This window comes from Myripristis murdjan, chromosome 13 (assembly GCF_902150065.1).
Source record: "Myripristis murdjan chromosome 13, fMyrMur1.1, whole genome shotgun sequence".
NCBI lineage: Eukaryota > Metazoa > Chordata > Actinopteri > Holocentriformes > Holocentridae > Myripristis > Myripristis murdjan.
The window spans coordinates 23,379,439-23,396,826 of record NC_043992.1 but is presented as its reverse complement, the minus strand read 5'-3'; the positions used below and the strand labels follow the sequence as shown (position 1 = coordinate 23,396,826).

Here is a 17,388-nt window from a genome sequence, read left to right as displayed (position 1 = left end):
TCCACAATAACAATGAGATGTTTATTCGGTTTTCATGATGATGCTGAGGCTCCATGTTACAGGTGTTACAGCCTGTAAGGTCCTGAGTGGAAAGCTACAATTAGACCCGTACCTGCAAACACATTCATATAATGAACATACATTGTTAGAGCGACGCATGTGCATATGTTGAGATCAGATTTAATGGACGTAAAGTATGACACCTACTTCTGACAGGATGTATAAACATTCAAACAGAGTGTTGTTTATTTTATTTTATTTATGTTTTGACAGTGTAATGTCGTCAGTTATGGCACATGCGCCATGAGTCCCGTCAGGGCAGAACTGGCGCTCCTGTCCTGCATGTGGATACTGAGAGAGCGAGAGGCAGTGATTTGTTCATAAGAGAGGTAATTTATTAGAGATCTCATCAGACAGCCTTTACACTCCTTGATGTCACAGAGGATGAGGAGGATGAGGATGATGATGGTGACTGATGTGTGCACATGAGTTTGTATGCATACCTTGTGAATATGTGTGTGTGTGTATGCGTGTGTCTCTGTGTCAGTGTCCGGTTCCCGGTGTGTGTGTGTGTGTGTGTGTGTGTGTGTGTGCGTGTGCCTGTGTGACTGTGTCAGTGCTCAGGGCTGAGTGGTGGGCGGATGTCCAGTGTTCTCGGTGAGCTGTCCTCTCCCACCACCTCTAGGCGCAGGCTGGGTGTGCTGCGCTCCTCCTCGCCCTCTGATTGGACGGAGAGACGCAGGGTGCAGCCTTTGGGCAGGAGCTCCTGCTCGTACGCTGCGGCTAACTGGTTGACAACTCGCCGCTCAACCTGAGGGATCAGTGACGGAGTTAAATGGCATTTTGTCTTGTGTGTGTGTGTGTGTGTTTGTACTGGATTATTGACAGGCAACCGATACGTAATAAACTGACTGGCAGTAGTACAAATCAGATGCCTATAAATACTGTCAATATTGTCAATATTGATATGACCCTGCCTTAAAGTTGCTAACCCTGAAAGAACTGTCTGAGTTTCAGGGGAGACTTTGTGTCCCAACATGGTCTGACTGCTGAGTCAGGTGTTTCGATTCTGCCTGTGCCTGAGGGACACACTGAGCACATGTAATTTTTGTGTATAAAAATGGTTAAAATCAAGGCAGCTTCAATTCAAGAGTGCTGGTATCAGCCTTATCAATAAAACCTATGGGCAAAAATAGGCTCATTTCATTTCTGAGATCGTATTAAAGCAGCATTTTAACAGTGAGAAACTGAATAATCTGTCGTCATCATGTTACTTTGTGCTTATCCATGTCAGTGTGTGTGCAGTATGTATCCTGGTGTTGGATGGACGTTGTGGTTTGTAGTGCAGCGTTTAACCACAAGTGAGAAGATTCAAATCTGTTTTGCTTCACCAAGTTGAGTTTAAGACTTTAAACACCTTTGTAATGCCAGTCAGACTGAAATAATAGTAATATTTTGTAACTGAAATAAGGTGAAAATGAGAACAACCTAGGTTTAGGCTATTTATTTATTTTTTAACATTAAGAAACACTTTCAGTGTTTTTGTCTGCATTCAGTACCTATTAAGTTCTTGAGAGTTGGGGATAATAATAGTATTTTTTTTCTGGACACATATTGGTACCCTTGTCTGTCAGTATCCTTGTGTGTGTGTGTGTGTGTACCTCATGTTTGATGGAGCGTGCTCCATAATGCATGTTGTATCCTCCAGCCAGCAGGTCAAGAACTGGGCGATCCCACTGGAGAGTGATGTTATGGCGCTGCTTAGCCTAATGACAGAGGAAGAGACAGAGAAACAAAGAGATGTTACATCCGAGAAGGTCAAAAAAGGGATGAGACAGACATACAGAAATTACATCAAGGAGGCAGAGAATTAAAAAAAAAAGTGAGTGGGAGAAAGGAGAGAAATGCATCAGGAGCAGACAGAAGATTGTGTCAAGCAGCATGTCTGCCAGCGCTAATCAACCGGCCCCTAATGCGTTTTAATCAAACACCAGTCAATAGTAGTGATCAGAGCAGCTCATTTAGCTACTGCTGTTAACACTCCATTCAATAAATAACACGCCATGTTGTACTCCAGAGATATAATCACTAATATTACAACAGCATAAATAACACAATACGGCAGGACCCATTTAATTCATTTAACGTGAGTGAATGATAAACAAATGGCTTGTGGAAATTCTGTAATAATAAGATGTCAACAATAATATAAATAACACTGAGAGCTGCTGTGAGCATGCTCAAAATAAAAGAGAGATACTGACACGGAGACGATGCCAGACAAGCATAGATGTGTGCACAAATATACACACTGCACCATCCGACAGACAGACGGAGACTTTGACACACACACACACACACACAGAGCCATGAGTCAGGTCCCTATCAGTAGCCTGGGGGGCAGTGTTGGCTGTCAGGACGCCAGCTGTAATATTAATAATTAAATATTGATGAAGGCTCCACATGTTAAACACTGTAATCACATTATAGTGAACAGCAGTGGCACATAATATTGATCTGAGGTCCTGCATAGCTCAGCGGCTGCAGTGTGGGGCTCACGCTGCCAGGGTGAGGCCTGCCACTCCCACTGGGACCACCCGGGCTACAAATGCAGGAGGCTTTGCAGAGGAGCCTCAACCAAACGGCACATTTCCTTTTCTCTCTTTCTCAGATACAAAGACGGAGGCTTGGCTGGGCTGGAAACACACTCGTCCACTTTCTATATAGTCTCAGCTAATCGTGTGTTTGTATTTCAGCAAGGCAGCTATAGTATTCATTCTCTGGCTGGTGTGTCTGCTGTCAAATATTTTAAAACACAATAATCTAGCCGGGCTGCGTGAATCTACACACTGAGTCTGTACATTTCTATGATGCATGTGTAATTTTAGAGGCTACAGTTCGGAAGATGATTTCAAAAGATGCTGTAAAATGTGCTCTAGCTGTAACCCATGCCAGACAGGGCTTAACTTCTGACCAAAAAGTCCCACCTAAAAGTAAATCAATTGAGTAGCAGCTGAAACCAGACAATAAATAGTACAGAGAGTTCATAAAAACAGATTTTTCATCAGATGTTGACCCGAGTGACTGCAAACAGAGCAGATGATACAACACTTTGTGAAAATGACAAGAGGATTGTGGGAGTCACAACTTAGGTGAAAAGATTCACACACACACACACACACACACACACACACACACACACACACACACACACACACACACAGTTACCTTCTTGGCCCAGAAGGTGAGCTCTTTGCTGACCAGCTGCAGCAGCTCTGAGTGACAGAAGGGCAGGAAGTAAACGATCTCATTGATCCGACCCAGGAATTCGTCCCTCCGGAAGTGGGCCTGGGCAGGAGCCGCAGATTTAATTATAACAGTTTTCAGGTCAACATGAGTCAGTAGGTAAAAAAAACAACAAAAACTAGAGCTAAAATAATGACAACATACGCCTGCAATGAAACCAGCAAAGGGTGTGACTTTGTCTTCAGTACATCTGTATGTTTGTTTGTTTGTGTGTGTGTGTGTGTGTGTGTGTGTGTGTGTGTGTGTGTGTGTGTGTGTGTGTGTGTGTGTGTGTGTGTGTGTGTTACCTTTAGGATCGGTCGAATCACAGAGTCCTTAAACTGCCGTGAGATTTTGATGTCATCACTCTTCTGTACATCATCTGGGAAAACACAGAGGCAACACCTTGATCATCTGTGATTTTATTAATCTGTCCTTTGGTTAAAAAGACGGGTGCAAGGTGATATAACGACATATTGAATGTGGAATATTGGCATGCTAACATGCCAATATTCTACATTTATGAGCTGTGGAAACTAAGATCTCAATATACATGACTCCACACAATGAAACTGTGCAGTTGTAAAGTGAGATCTACAGAACAAATCTAAGTCAGATGGCTTTCCTCAAGAGTAGAGAACAGTGTGTGTGTGTGTGTGTGTGTGTGTATACGTGTTAGTGCATCTCTCTCTCACTGAGGCTGTCGGCCAGCTTTCTGCGGCTCAGTTCCTCAGCTTCCTGGCGGAGCTGCAGTGCATGCTGGGCAATTTCATCACTTGCAACATTGGACGTCATGATGAAGATGGCGTCCTTACACTCGATGGTCTTCCCTTTACCGTCTGTCAACCGGCCCTGAGAAACAGAGAGAACGATATTTATACAGACAGAGAGATGGAGTGATAGAAAAGTGAAATGTCATGACAAGGCCATATTCTATTTCTCCAAACATACTGATGTCTGTGTCTATCTGCATGTGCATGTGCGTGTGCATGTGTGTGTGTGTGTGTGTGTGTGTGTGTGTATGCATGTTCACACCTCATCAAACAGCTGCAGCATGATGGTGAGGACATCGGGGTGGGCTTTATCCACTTCGTCAAACAGGACGACAGCGTTAGGACATGCCCTCAGCTGTTTGGTCAGCTGACCCCCTTCCTCGTGTCCCACATATCCCGGCGGGGAACCAATGAACTTCGCCACCTGAGAGGAGGGGAGAGAGAGAAAAACACGGGTCAAAGTAAGTGCTCAAGAGCTGTCACACTTAAAGGCCCCGTGCTGTACACTTTTCCAGGGTTTTAATTTAACTGCTGATGTCCCTACCATGATGTATCTGTGGTTTTGAGTACCTGTGGTCTGCTAAATATCGTTTCACAGCTCCTCTCTCTTGCCTTTCTCCCAGAGCTCTGGCAGCATGGTTCATTTAGCCAATCAGAAGAGAGAGTCAGCATCTATTCACTGATTGGCTGACTGTTTTCTGAGTGGTAAACAGGAATTATCATCTTATCATCTTATAAGACTGTGCAATGACACATGAGTCTCCTTGCATCCTTCTATGGCGCAACGTTTCTTCGACATGTGGCTAACTTGTTAGCTTGTTACCTGGGGAGCAAGCTAACAAGCTGCGGGCTGGCGGGCGGCGTAGCCTTATATTTAATAAAAATGGCCGCCGTGGAGTGAGTGAGTGCTGCAAGCTCTAGTCTGCTGGCTCAATTATTTATCTATTAAGGTCGTTGCAATATATATTTCCACTCTAAAAATCATCTGTTGCTATCGAACTATCTGTGGTGAGACAAGAAAGGAAAACTAAAACAGCCTAAAGCACCAAACCCACCAGTTTTGGGATGACACCCCTTTCGCTGTGCGAGTGGAAACACTGCTGGCCTCACAATGGGTGAGCCAATTACTCTTCAAAGTATCTTGGATATAATGCAGCAAATGAAGCTCGACATGATTTCACACATTGACTCACAAATTGATTCACTTGGAGCTGTCCGCTCGTCTTAAAGGGAGAGTTTCAAAGAACGGGCTGTGTGCATTTCTCCATTTATCACAGGCTTAATGCATGGGACAGTATTTATGTGGCCCCGAGACCTTCCCTATCACGACAAAACAACGAAAATTGCATTTTTCATGCCATGGGGCCTTTAAGTGTTTTATTGTTTATTGGTTATTATTGATGTATCATTGTACATTTTTTTTATTTCTTTTAACTCTGGCTTGTAAGGAGACCTTGACTGTTTTGAGAGGCGCCTATAAATAAAGTGTGTTCTTATTATTACTGACTGGGTGATGCTTTTGTGTCTGTGTCTGTCTGTCTGCAGGAGTTCTACACACAACTCTGTTCTAGTTTCCAGCACACTGAGGTGAAACTGAGGAGAAGCAGATCCCGACTGTTGTACTCTAACATATACTTTCGCTGCAACTCTGATTCAGTGATAAAATGTTTTCATCACCAAAACTAGCAAAAAATGAGGTGGAAAAAACAATATTCATTCTAGATTATGCATGCATTAACAGTAAATAAGTAGAATAAATCCTACACAAATGCAGAAGAATGATACAGAGCATGCAGATTCTCTCATTTGGAATGAATGAACTCTATCAGAGAGGAACCCATCCAAGACATCAGTTAGCGAACATGGCATCAGAGACTAGATCAAATATTTCCATTATTTCTATAATGTCTGCTTCTTCAGTTCAAAGGAAGGTGAAATGAGCAAACAGAATCTCACCTCGTGTTTCTCCTGGAACTCCGACATGTCCATCCGGATGAAACCCTGCAATCACAGGACCAATTAACCTCCTGAGATGCGGAACATACTACACCAGTTTTTATGTGTATCTGGGTTATGCTTGGTTGGGTGACCATGTAACACTAAATGTTGCCATAGAAACCAATACAAACATAATTCTATCAACTTTTTAAGGTGCAAGAACCTACCCCAACCATTGACTGGTAAAACAGTTGTGTGTGCATGTGTGCGTGCGTGTGTGTGTGTGTGTGTGTGTGTGAATTCACATACCTTTTTGATATCCTTGTGCATGTAGCGAGCCACCTGTTTGGCCAGTTCTGTCTTTCCTGTGACACAGAACATCGACCAATTAGAGTCCAGAATGGAGAAAAGAAGGGCAGCCATTCACCAATCAGACAACAGAAACACCACTAACCACTATTTTTATTTTTACACAAATAAAACACAAGTGCTTTTTGAGTACACTAATATGCATGGAATATATTAGTAATATGCACAGAATTCATAAGCAAAGGAACCAGACCTTCTCCTCTTCTCCTCTCTCACCGCTGGCCTAAATCTCTGCACTTCCCTCTACAAAGCTTTCAATCATCTGACGCTCTCCACAAACACTGATTATCTTTGTCAGTAAAATATTCTGCATAAAAATGCTCATATGTGATATTGATGTCTTGTATTTGGTATGCATATGGGTATGGTGATTGTGTTTACGTGTGTGTGTGTGTCTCTGGGACAGACAGAGGCACTGTGTGCGTGCGTGTGCACGTGTCCTGTTGCTGTGTTTAATATTTATGTCTCATGGCCAGTGTTTGTCGCTGAAGGCAACAGAGAATATGAACACTGTCTCTGCTTCATCTATCTCTCCAGCCTGTCATTTCACTATCTCCCCCTTTCGTATCCATCTGCGTGGCCCATAACCCCCACCACCCCCCCACCCACACCCACACCCACACACACACATCTTCTTCTGTCTGTTCTTCACATGCAGGCCTTTCTCCAAACCATTTTCCACAAGGAAGTAGAGGAAAGAGATTATAAAGTAACACAGAAACACATGACACCTCTGGCACAGAACAAAATTATTTCTAAAGGTGGACTATGCAAATTGCCAAGGATCAATTGAAGTGAGGACGTTTAGAGTCAAATAACAAAAAAAAAAAAAAATGTGGCATGGATATAATCTTTTAGTGAGCCAGACTGACAATGAGAACTGTGTAGACTCAACCACCAATATCCCATGTTGTTTGTCTGTTGAGTCGAAATGGTTCAATCATTTCAGTCAACCATTGCCAACTTTGCTGTGTATCTTTAACATTTCCATTTTCACAAAGTTACGCTTACGCTTTTCTTGCATGTTCCGTTTTTTTTGCCATTTGGATTCAACGACTCGGCTGGAGGAAAATGAACTCCAAACGCACTGAAAATACTTCAGAAACTTCACTTCACTCAAGTGTTCTGTTTATTTTGGCAGCTACCTCTGGGAAGCTGAAGAGGCTGCTGCGATCTCTTCATGAGATCAAACCAGAGAGGAGAGCGCTGGGTGTGAGGGATGAGGAGAGAGAGAGAGAGAATGTGTGTGTGTGTGTGTGTGTGTGTGTGTGTGTGTGTGAGAGAGAGAGTTACCGATTCCTGATGAGCCGAGGAAGAGGAAGACGAGGGGGTGCTCTTCATCGTACCAACCATTCTCCTTCCTCCTGATGGCTAGAGTGAAGAGAGAGACGGAAACAGAGAGAGACTGTTATCTAAATTATTTGCATTTGTTGACTTTGCTTTGGCGATACTTATTTAAGGTTTGCACAAGTAAAGCTCATCTGAACTGAGCTGACCTGCGTGGGGAAGGGTATCCCAGAAACGATGATAAAGGAGGGAGAGGAGGGATGGGATAAGAAAAGGGCCAGACACATTTGGTGGAAAAAGGAGAGGGAAGAGAGAGGAAGAGAGGGCGAGGGAGGGAGAGAGGGAGAGGGAGAGAGAGAGAGAGAGAGAGAGAGAGAGAGAGAGAGAGAGAGATGCAGGACCTCCAGAAAGCCGCCCGCCATGCCTCTCCTCCCCCCTCAGTCAGTGGGGCCATTAGCCAGCGGTAATTGTGTTAGCCTCCCTGGCGCGGCCAAGGCTAAATCAGTTTAGCATGGATCGCAGCCTCACACACACACGCTTGCTTAAAGAGGAGTGCCTACCCAACCCTGCCATCACCCCAGCAACCACACAAAGGGAGGGGGATGAGGTAGATTGGAGCGAAGTAAAGAGAGTGTATTTGGCTGTGGTTTCACAGATGCTAGCAGCACAAACTCATCCATACCTGAACCTGTTGAGACTCTGAGGCCAAGATCAGGGCTGAATAGCATCTGGACCATACAATTAAAGCAGAGGCAGGTACTGCTGTATCATCATGCTCAAGTCTCCTTCAGTGCACTTAAAATGGCTTTTGAATCTTGATAAAGTTGAAATAACAACAGTTTAGTTTGTGGCACTGGTGCGAATACTGTTGCACAGCTGGGATTAGGGTTCGGATTAATGATCTTTAATGACCTTTATCCACTTTTCTTGAACCTCATCATTACAATGCGGGGAGGGAAATTCACTCCAAGTAATATACAGTGTCTTACTTAAAAATATTGCAAGTTACAGCCCCTGCTCCAAAACTAAGGCACAGCTGCCACAGAAAAAGAAGAGAAAAAGTGACTAATGTATACATGTATGTACCTGACCTAAATTTTTATTACTATATATCACGTTATGTTCCCAAACATTGGCAATGCCCTATCTGCTATAAAAATCCTACCGGCAAATACTACTGTATTTTTTTCTCAGGCATAATCATTGTTAATATTAAATGCTGTATTGGTTACGTCACCTTGAGCAGCTGACAACTGACTGTCTCCCACTGAATGTCCAACTTTCACATCAACCTTGTGCACAAGTGAGGACAAGCTTGTAGGGTCACGAGAGGTTGTTTACCTCAACATAAGCGCAGGCGTTTCTCTGCCTTTACACAGAACAAACACTGGGTCAAGTCTGTCTTTTCTCAGCCCGTCTATTTAAACTCTCCTTCGCCCATTCATCAAACCAACACTTATTGTTTGAGTGTTTAGGAGTCAAGTGATCAGTCAAGATAATTTAATGATTTTAGTTTTTCTGGGAATTGGCTGGTGCAGTTTTCTGTGGTGACCATTTTAAATGCTGCCAATTAATGCCAACTTCTGTCAGTTTAACAGAAGGAGCTGCAATATGGCACCTTCAGCGCAACCTGGCCTTCCCTCCAAAACTGGCTCTGGCTCGAGTTTCCCCTGCCCGTCTGAGGGGGAGAGGTTAGATGACAGCTTCACAGCCTCCAGGGTGGAAATTAAAGCATTTTGATCATCAGTCGCACATCATTTGGCCAACATGTTACTACAGTTTCCGGCAGAGCCTGGCTCATGATAACAACTTTTCAATAGCCCAGACTGAAAAATACTGACAGTGGTTTAGCAGGACAGAAAAAAATTCTGACACTGTCACCATTTAATGATTAGGGCACTGTTCACATTACAGCAAAATACGTTTCATCAACCACCATCTGTCCAGTTAAAGTATCTTTTACCAAGGTACTAAACCCCAACCTGCTCACTTCACTGCAAGTCGCTCTGCATCAGAGTATCACCTCCATGTAGACTCATAGATCTCAGCTCATTCACCAACATAAACAACACTCTTCTTAAACATTCTTACTGAAATTTGCGCTCTGCATTTATCCTAAGGAAATGTTAAGCAAACTGCTGAGGAAAACATTTTATTTAAAATGCTGTATACATCTGGGCACCAAGGCTTGGTAGGTGAAGGACAGAAGATGTTCAAAAAGATAAGTAGAAAGAGGAAGAGAGAGGGATGCAGAGAGAGAGAGAGATGGAGAAATGACACAGAGAGAAAGGGATAGGAAGGAGAGGAACACCAAGTAAGGATGACAAAAAGATAAAGACAGGAAAGAAAGAAACATGGGGGGAGAGAGAGAGGTGGAGATAAAAGAAAGAATGAGTGAGGATGGAGAGAGAAGGATATATAGAGAGAGGAAAAAAGACAGAGGGACAGAGATAAGGAGAGAGCGAATGAGCGTGTCAGAGATGGCTATTGAGATGAATAGTGACAAGAGGGGCTCCAAAGCTCCGTCTGCTTTATCAATAGCTGTGTGAATGACGGCGTAACCTTCTGTGTGTTTGTGTGTTTTAGCTGATTGAGACCGACTTTGACAGAAGGGCACACTGACATTTCTCAGAGGACCCTGACAACAACAGGGAAAGCAAGGAGACGCAAAAAACAAATGAAAGCTCTCTCTCTCTCTCTCTTGCATGAAAACGTGCACGCACGCATACACACGAACACACACGCACACACACGAACGCGCATGTGTGCAGAGCAGTGCGTATTGGGCAGGTCTGGTTGGCTCTAACATGATTACAGAGGGATGATTCTCTTCAATAACTCTTAGCCCTGAGAGCTAAACCTGGATCAATCTAGCCTCCTTCCTGTCTGTGTGTAGTTGGTGTGTGAGTGTACTCATGTATACTCTTTTGTGTGTGTGTGTGTGTGTGTGTGTGTGTGTATCTTGCTGCAGGCCAGTCGTTCATCATGAAGAGTCCTGGCGGAAACGGTCCTTTTGCAGATGCGCTGACACACTGAAGGCAAAATATAAAAACACCAAACAAACTTTTTCCACTTTTCTTTTCACACATCCTCTCGAAAAAAAATTCAGTTTTTTTTTGCCTTTTTGTCTTTTTGCTCCTCTCAGGTCACCTCTAGCTTCTCCTTCTTGTTTTGTATGATAGCAGTCTGTTATATTAAATATTAGTAGTCTTTATTGTGGACTGCTACAGTACACAGTTGCAGGACAATATATACAACAAAATCTTTTGCTGATTGTAAGACAACAGATAAATTCATATTTTATAATAAAACACATAAACACCACTGTGAGATTATTGTTTCTAGGTATTTTTGTAAAATGATCATGTGTAGCTCCTGTTCTTCTCTTTATTTCTACATCCGTCGCTCATTTAATTTCTCCATGTCTGCATCCCTCTATTGTTTTTCTATTCCTGTCTCTTTGTCAATCCGAATCTCTAAATCCTTCTGACACTACTGAGGTTACGGGTTCAACTCCCAAATTAAAGATGCATGCGCACATCGTTCTGCAGAGCACTCTGGATCAAAACATTCACATGATAGCATAACCGTGCAGTAGGAGGTGTGCATTGGTATAAATATCTTGGCATGAGGATCCTTTGCCTGCCTTTTGGCACCCTCTAGTCCTGTCATCCTATATCGTCTACGTGTCTGTGTGTGTGTGTGTGTGTGTGTGTGATATATACACTGAATTACTTCTCAGGGATCAATAAACTGTTCCTTTCACACTGTGGTGATGTCTTCCATGGCTTTCAGGACATTTACCATGGTAACGGCAACCATTCGTCACTTTACCAAAGACTACAAGTCCCATGATCCCCCGCTCCCCCAAGTCTGCACTTCAAACCACATCTACCAGACTGCTATTGCTTTTCGGTTTAGAGACTATATCCACAGATCACATATCTGCAGTTTGTGTTTTTGTCATTAGGTTCACCTGGATCTTGGGGCAAAAATCTCCTGTTGATTGTATTTGCTGCTTTATTCGCTCTCACGATGACACTGCAGATTGGAATATTGGTTCTCTTGCTTGGAGCCTTGGGAATGAGCTGATTATTTTCACAAATCTAAACATAAACTGTCCAAGATAATAAAACTAAAAGACACTCGCTCTCTGGTGCAGAAGCCCCTCTCTCTCTCTCTCTCTCTCTCTCTCTCTCTCTCTTCCACAGATCGATACATGGCCTCCATGGATGCCTGGTGTAATAGCTCTTTACTGTCTGCTGCGTTATTGTGCTCTAACTCATCCTCTCTCCATTTCTTCATGCATTACACTCGCTCTCTTTGTCTCTCTGTCAATGCTAAGCTTTCAGTTTCTAAGCGTCTTCTCTAATATCGTCTCTCATCAGTGTTGCCATCTCTTTTTCTATCTCCCGGTGCCTCAATCTCTCTTTTTCCTCGGTGCCTTATCTTTCATTCTGTCTCTCTCCTCATTGCATTTTCACATCCTCTTTCCATCTCTTCTCTCTCCATGTCAATTTGTCTTTCTGCTCTCCGTGTTTTTCTTTCTTTGTTTATGTGCTGCAACAGTTCCCGGAGAAGAGGTAAGAGAAAAAGAAAGGAGAAAAAAAATGGAGATGGAGGACTGGTGATGGAGAGATGCAGATGTGTAGAGGGCAAAGGGAACAGGAAAGGACAGAGGGGTGAAGGAGAGAGAGTGGGTGTGTGATGGAGATGGAGAGGGGTGCAGATGGAGAGGAACCCTGAGGAGGCGGCGAGAGGGGGGGAGAGAGAGAGGGAGAGAGGGAGAGGGAGAAAGCAGGGGAGAGACTGATAGAGAGTGGGGGAAGGCAGAGAGAGAGAGAGAGGGAGAGAGAGAGAGAGAGAGAGAGGAGGGGGTCTGTAGTATGTCTCTCCTCTCTGTAATCGTGTTAACTGGCGGCTCCAAGCCTGGCCTCTTCAGCTGTCACACAAACACACACACGCACGCACACACACGCACACGCGCACACGGCACCTGTGTATGCCTGACAGACAGCTCATTCATCACAATTAACCAATTACAGCCTCTGCCAGCCTGTCTGAACCCGCCTACTGCTAGAGGGAATGGAGAGAGAAAGAGAGAGGAGGAGAGAGAGAAAGAGAGCAAGAGAGCAAGAGATGGGTCACATTCAACTACTGGTTGAAATATTTAAAAAAAGAGAAGAACTAGAAGAGAGAGGAATGAAACAGAACGAGAGGATTGAGAGGCTAAGGTGTCTTTATGTGCATTAATACACTGTTAGTTAATTTGGGTGCACAAGTTTATGTATGCATCTATCAGTTTACTTACATATGTATTTGTATACTGTGCATTATGTGTATTATGTTTCTGTATCTGTTCACCTGTGTGTGTGTGTGTGTGTGTGTGTGTGTGTGTGTGTACCTGAGGCTACGGTATTGATGGCCCCTTCCTGTCCGATGATGTGCTCCTTCAGCCTCCTCTCCAGGGGGAACCTTCTTCTCTCCTCCGCCTCCCTGCGGGCCTGCGCCTCCTGGAACTACAGGAAGAGACAAATGGATAAGACCAGGAAGAAGGAACAGGAGAGACAGAAGAGGAAGAAATTATAACAAACAGGCGAGGGAGGAAAAAACTGGAAAAAAGTATGAAATAAGCTCATTTAGACATGGTAAAATAAAAACTGTAAGACAACAGTGTGATTAAAAGAAAGACAAAGTGAACAAGAGTCCCCACGGCTGCTTTCCACACACCTCTATCTCTTTTTCATCACCTTTGCTCATTACCACCCTTGCCAACTTTGCAGCTCATCTTGACGAAGGAGCGCTGAAACAGGGAGAAAGACATAGAGACCTTTCTCCTGTATAATCTTCCAAACACAAAACCACAACTAATCCTCCCCCAAAATATTGGAAACGTCTCTTCATCTCCAGCTTAAAACACATTAAATGTTTAAAATCAGGGATTCATTGTGTTTCTAGTGACCAAGAAGCCCTTGCTCTTTCATTTCACTTAGGCTGAAATTTTCCTTTAATTTACGTAAGTATGAAATTCTTTTATTTCTAAATGGTGCGTATCTAAAAGATAACTGATATCGTCTGTTACCATTTTGTAAGCAACAGATTTTGGCTGGATAATAAAGTCAACAGCAACCCACAGTGCGTTTTACTCTCATGCCAGTCATCATTTCGTTGTTTGTTGTTTTGTGCAACTGGTGAATTTTTTAAAATGATGTTTCATATAATGTCTCCCCTCAAAATCTTTGTCTCTCTCTATCACTCTCCACTAATCTGGTCACTTCCCACTTCACTTTCCATCTTCATCTGACACGTCTTCTTGAGGATGCTTCCTCTCCACCTCCCAGCAGCCATCTGCTTTCTGTCTTTGTCCTCCGCCTCTCCTCCTCTTTAACAGACTCTAACGCTCTATCTGTTTGTCTCTTCCTCCGACACCCATCCCTTCCTCTCTACTGCTGATTTGATCTCTCTCCCCCTGCCTTCCTCTGTTCATCTCTATTCTCTCCTCTCTGGTCTCCTTTCTCCATTCTTACTATCTCCCTCTCTCACCTCTCCTTCCCCACCACCCTCATTTTCTCCCCCACGTTCCTCCCTTCAGCCCCGAAGCTCTCTCTAATCCATGACTCATTCATCCTCTCCTCTTTGTCTCCCAGTCTCCAGGTTTCCACCCTGCAGTGGAGGCAGGCTGTTTATTCTCTCTCTCCATCTTGCTTAGCTCTGGCCTGCTGTCAGGCAGGTGGATAACTATGGATAACTCAAGTTTTATTCAAGAACAGAGCACTCATTGCTCCTACCACTACAGAGCTCTGTGATACTGAAAGCTAAGCTCGGTCAGCTGGTTTCAGGGCTTTGCTCAGTCAAACCCTCCAAGCCCAAGGACTGCTCTCCATCAATCTCAGTAAAGTAAATTACATCTTAATAACAAGAAAAATAATCGACATAATTGGCAATTTGTTAACAAGTACAGTTTGTATTTACCAAGTGTTCATGGTGGTGTTGAAGTAATTGCATGCATCCAAAGTGATGATTCTGATTCCCAGTGAAAAGCAATAGCTGCTGTGTTTTTGTGCATGGTAGCAATTAGCTTTCCTCTGTAAGTACAGCTTTCAACTGGAATGTTTAACATAGTACTTTAACAGAACACAAAGTGTGTGTTTTAATCTTAAGTGAATGTACAAGAAAACAGCAAATCATATTATACGAGATAATATATACAACAGAGGTATAGAGATAATATATAAAATATTACAAAACCCTAAATACTATGCTGCTAAACTCAGGCTATTAGCATCCCAACGCTCAGACAGCTACACTGTAGTTACCTCAACCTTCATTTTGTTAAAGCTGTTACTTGGTAACTTATTACTCCTCCTGTTTTCTTTACCTGGCAAACACAGTGTACACTGAAGTGTTTCCCATATTTTACACAAAACACAGAGTACAAGATGGAGGACAATCTTTGTGATTGATGTAAAACATGACGCGGGCCTGGTGATGTATTGATGTGAAGCATTGGACTTGGTTTAGCTTTTAGCATTTTCCTCTGTTTGGATGTTGAATACTAAGCAAAAAACTTTCCAAACATCCAAACATGAACACTCAAGGGGATTTTAGCTTCACCCTGATGAAGGCACTGGTGCCAAAATGTGTCAGCCACACCTTTATACTTTTTAAAATGAACAGCCAAATAGAATGAAAGCTTTTTAACTTATTCTGGAGTGCCTCAATCACTTTTCCATGTTTCATAAAATGTTTGTTTTGTGTGTTTTGTTTGGGAAAGTACATCCTTGATTGTTTGTGCTTTATTTGCTGAAATATAAATTTCCCACATGATGAAATAAGGTTCAAATCAGTAACAGAGATGTCTCAAAGTGTCAAAATGGCATGGCTACTAACACATTTTGTTACTATAGGAACTTCATTAGAGCTTAGATAATTAGGCAATAATACCTGTTTTAACCCCAGTTAACCTTTACCAGCCTGCACCCGCTTTCACATCTCCAACTCTCAATAGCACCTGTCACTCAGTCACCCGACTAACACAGACCTCCTGAGGGGCGTGTCTGCAGGACGGAGCGAGTAATCAGGATGGACAGATGTCTGCTGAGTGAATGTGCAAAATTTTACATTTTATCAGGCTGCAGTTGCCCACAGTCAGAGCAAACAACTATTAAAGCTCGTATGTCCTGGTATGTCCCTACGACCCAGATAGTTTAAGGCCTTGTACAAATTCTAAACAAAATGGTGTGTTTGTATCTGGATGAGTGTGCTGAGTGTGTCATACCTTGCCCTCCCACTCCTGCAGGAGTGTGTTCAGCTCTCCCTCCTTTGCATACGCCCGTGGTGTGTGTCCCAAGCCATTGCTCTGCAGGGGGTTGGCACCTGCACACACACACACACACACACACACACACACACACACACACACACACACACACAAACAGAAACACAAACACACAGACACACAGATACTTGTGACTAGGGATGCCAAAAGAATTAATATTTGGGTATCAGGTCAATACCAAAATTTTGAAAATGATACCAATACTAGCCTTCTTAGTCCAATGAATCCAACATGTTCATTATCTGAGACACTAAAAATTCCGGGCGTACTTTTAGGACAGTATGGTAAGGAGGGGTGGCGCGCACAGCTCCATATCTTATACCTTGTATCGAGTGCACGGCTGCAACAACCACCAAAACAAACAGAATACCAGGATTGGCCTACTAGCATGAAAAACAAAAAACCACGCTTCATACCCACAAAAAGTTTGGGACTATTGATCTGTTAGAGCCAGTATTCTGTTTGTTTTGATACACTGTAAACTGTAAATCAACTGCAAATCAAAATGTCAGCACATAATCACAACATTGTATTCACTGCTACAGCAGGACATTTCATAACATACACAAAATGTACACTACTTGTTAATATTAATTGAAAATTTTACATACAAGGGTATGTGCTGAATGGGATTTCAGTTTTTGCTGTGGTGCTGACTCGGGTATCAAGAGTCATGGATTTTCACTGATATTGATATCAACTATCAAAATTCTGGTATGATGCCTTGCCTACTTGTGAATCCTTCCTCCTATAGCTGCTTATAAAACAAACCCTTTGAAAAGGAGGACACAATACAAAATGTTCTCAGTTTTTAAGATTTTCCACATCTTTCTTCCGTTTTGACCCCTCCGGGTCAAAACATCGAAAGAGACCCTGAGGTAAGGGGTGAGAGGTCGCAGTTCAGGGGTCATCTGGGGTAACTGCAGCCAAGCAGGAGGGCCAAGCAGTGAGTCTGCAGGGGGCTTCATATCCGCAACGCGTGCCAATAATGCAGCTCTGACCCCTACACCCACACACACCCCTCACTATTAAATAATCCATACACACTGCAGGTTTGGGGGCATCAAGGCACACAGACACACTTCCACACAGCAGGAGGGGTCAAATGGAGAAAGCTTGTTTAATCTACTGTTTTTAAGTGAGACGGTAAATGAGAGAAAAAAAAAGGCATAATAGCACAGCGTGTGTGGAGTGTGTGGAGAGTGTGTTGTGTGCGCCGTGTGCCAGGGCTGAGCAGTGGCAGGCGTGTCAGTGAAGGTGGTTAGCAGTGCCTTCTGCCCTGACCGGGGCAAGCACTTTCAACTCTGAGTCACAAAGATACACACGTGCCTCTACACACACAAGTGGATTTTTTAGTAGCGCTGTCACCCAGCTGCACCACAGTGAGAGAGTGAGACA

General features: G+C 43.3%; 1 protein-coding gene across 1 annotated transcript in view; it reads right to left on the bottom strand.

Moving 5' to 3' along the window:
• Positions 1-373: 373 nt before the first annotated feature.
• Positions 374-17,388, bottom strand: part of clpb (ClpB family mitochondrial disaggregase) — a 36,675-nt gene continuing 19,660 nt past the window's right edge. The window contains exons 6-16 of the mRNA XM_030067937.1: positions 15,931-16,028; positions 13,057-13,171; positions 7,659-7,736; positions 6,306-6,361; positions 6,015-6,059; positions 4,321-4,482; positions 3,981-4,137; positions 3,594-3,667; positions 3,229-3,348; positions 1,662-1,766; positions 374-811 (exon numbers count right to left, since the gene is read on the bottom strand). Of these exons, the coding sequence (XP_029923797.1) occupies positions 614-811; positions 1,662-1,766; positions 3,229-3,348; positions 3,594-3,667; positions 3,981-4,137; positions 4,321-4,482; positions 6,015-6,059; positions 6,306-6,361; positions 7,659-7,736; positions 13,057-13,171; positions 15,931-16,028 (1,208 nt within the window). The 3' untranslated portion in view covers positions 374-613. The remainder of the gene's footprint in view (positions 812-1,661; positions 1,767-3,228; positions 3,349-3,593; positions 3,668-3,980; positions 4,138-4,320; positions 4,483-6,014; positions 6,060-6,305; positions 6,362-7,658; positions 7,737-13,056; positions 13,172-15,930; positions 16,029-17,388) is intronic.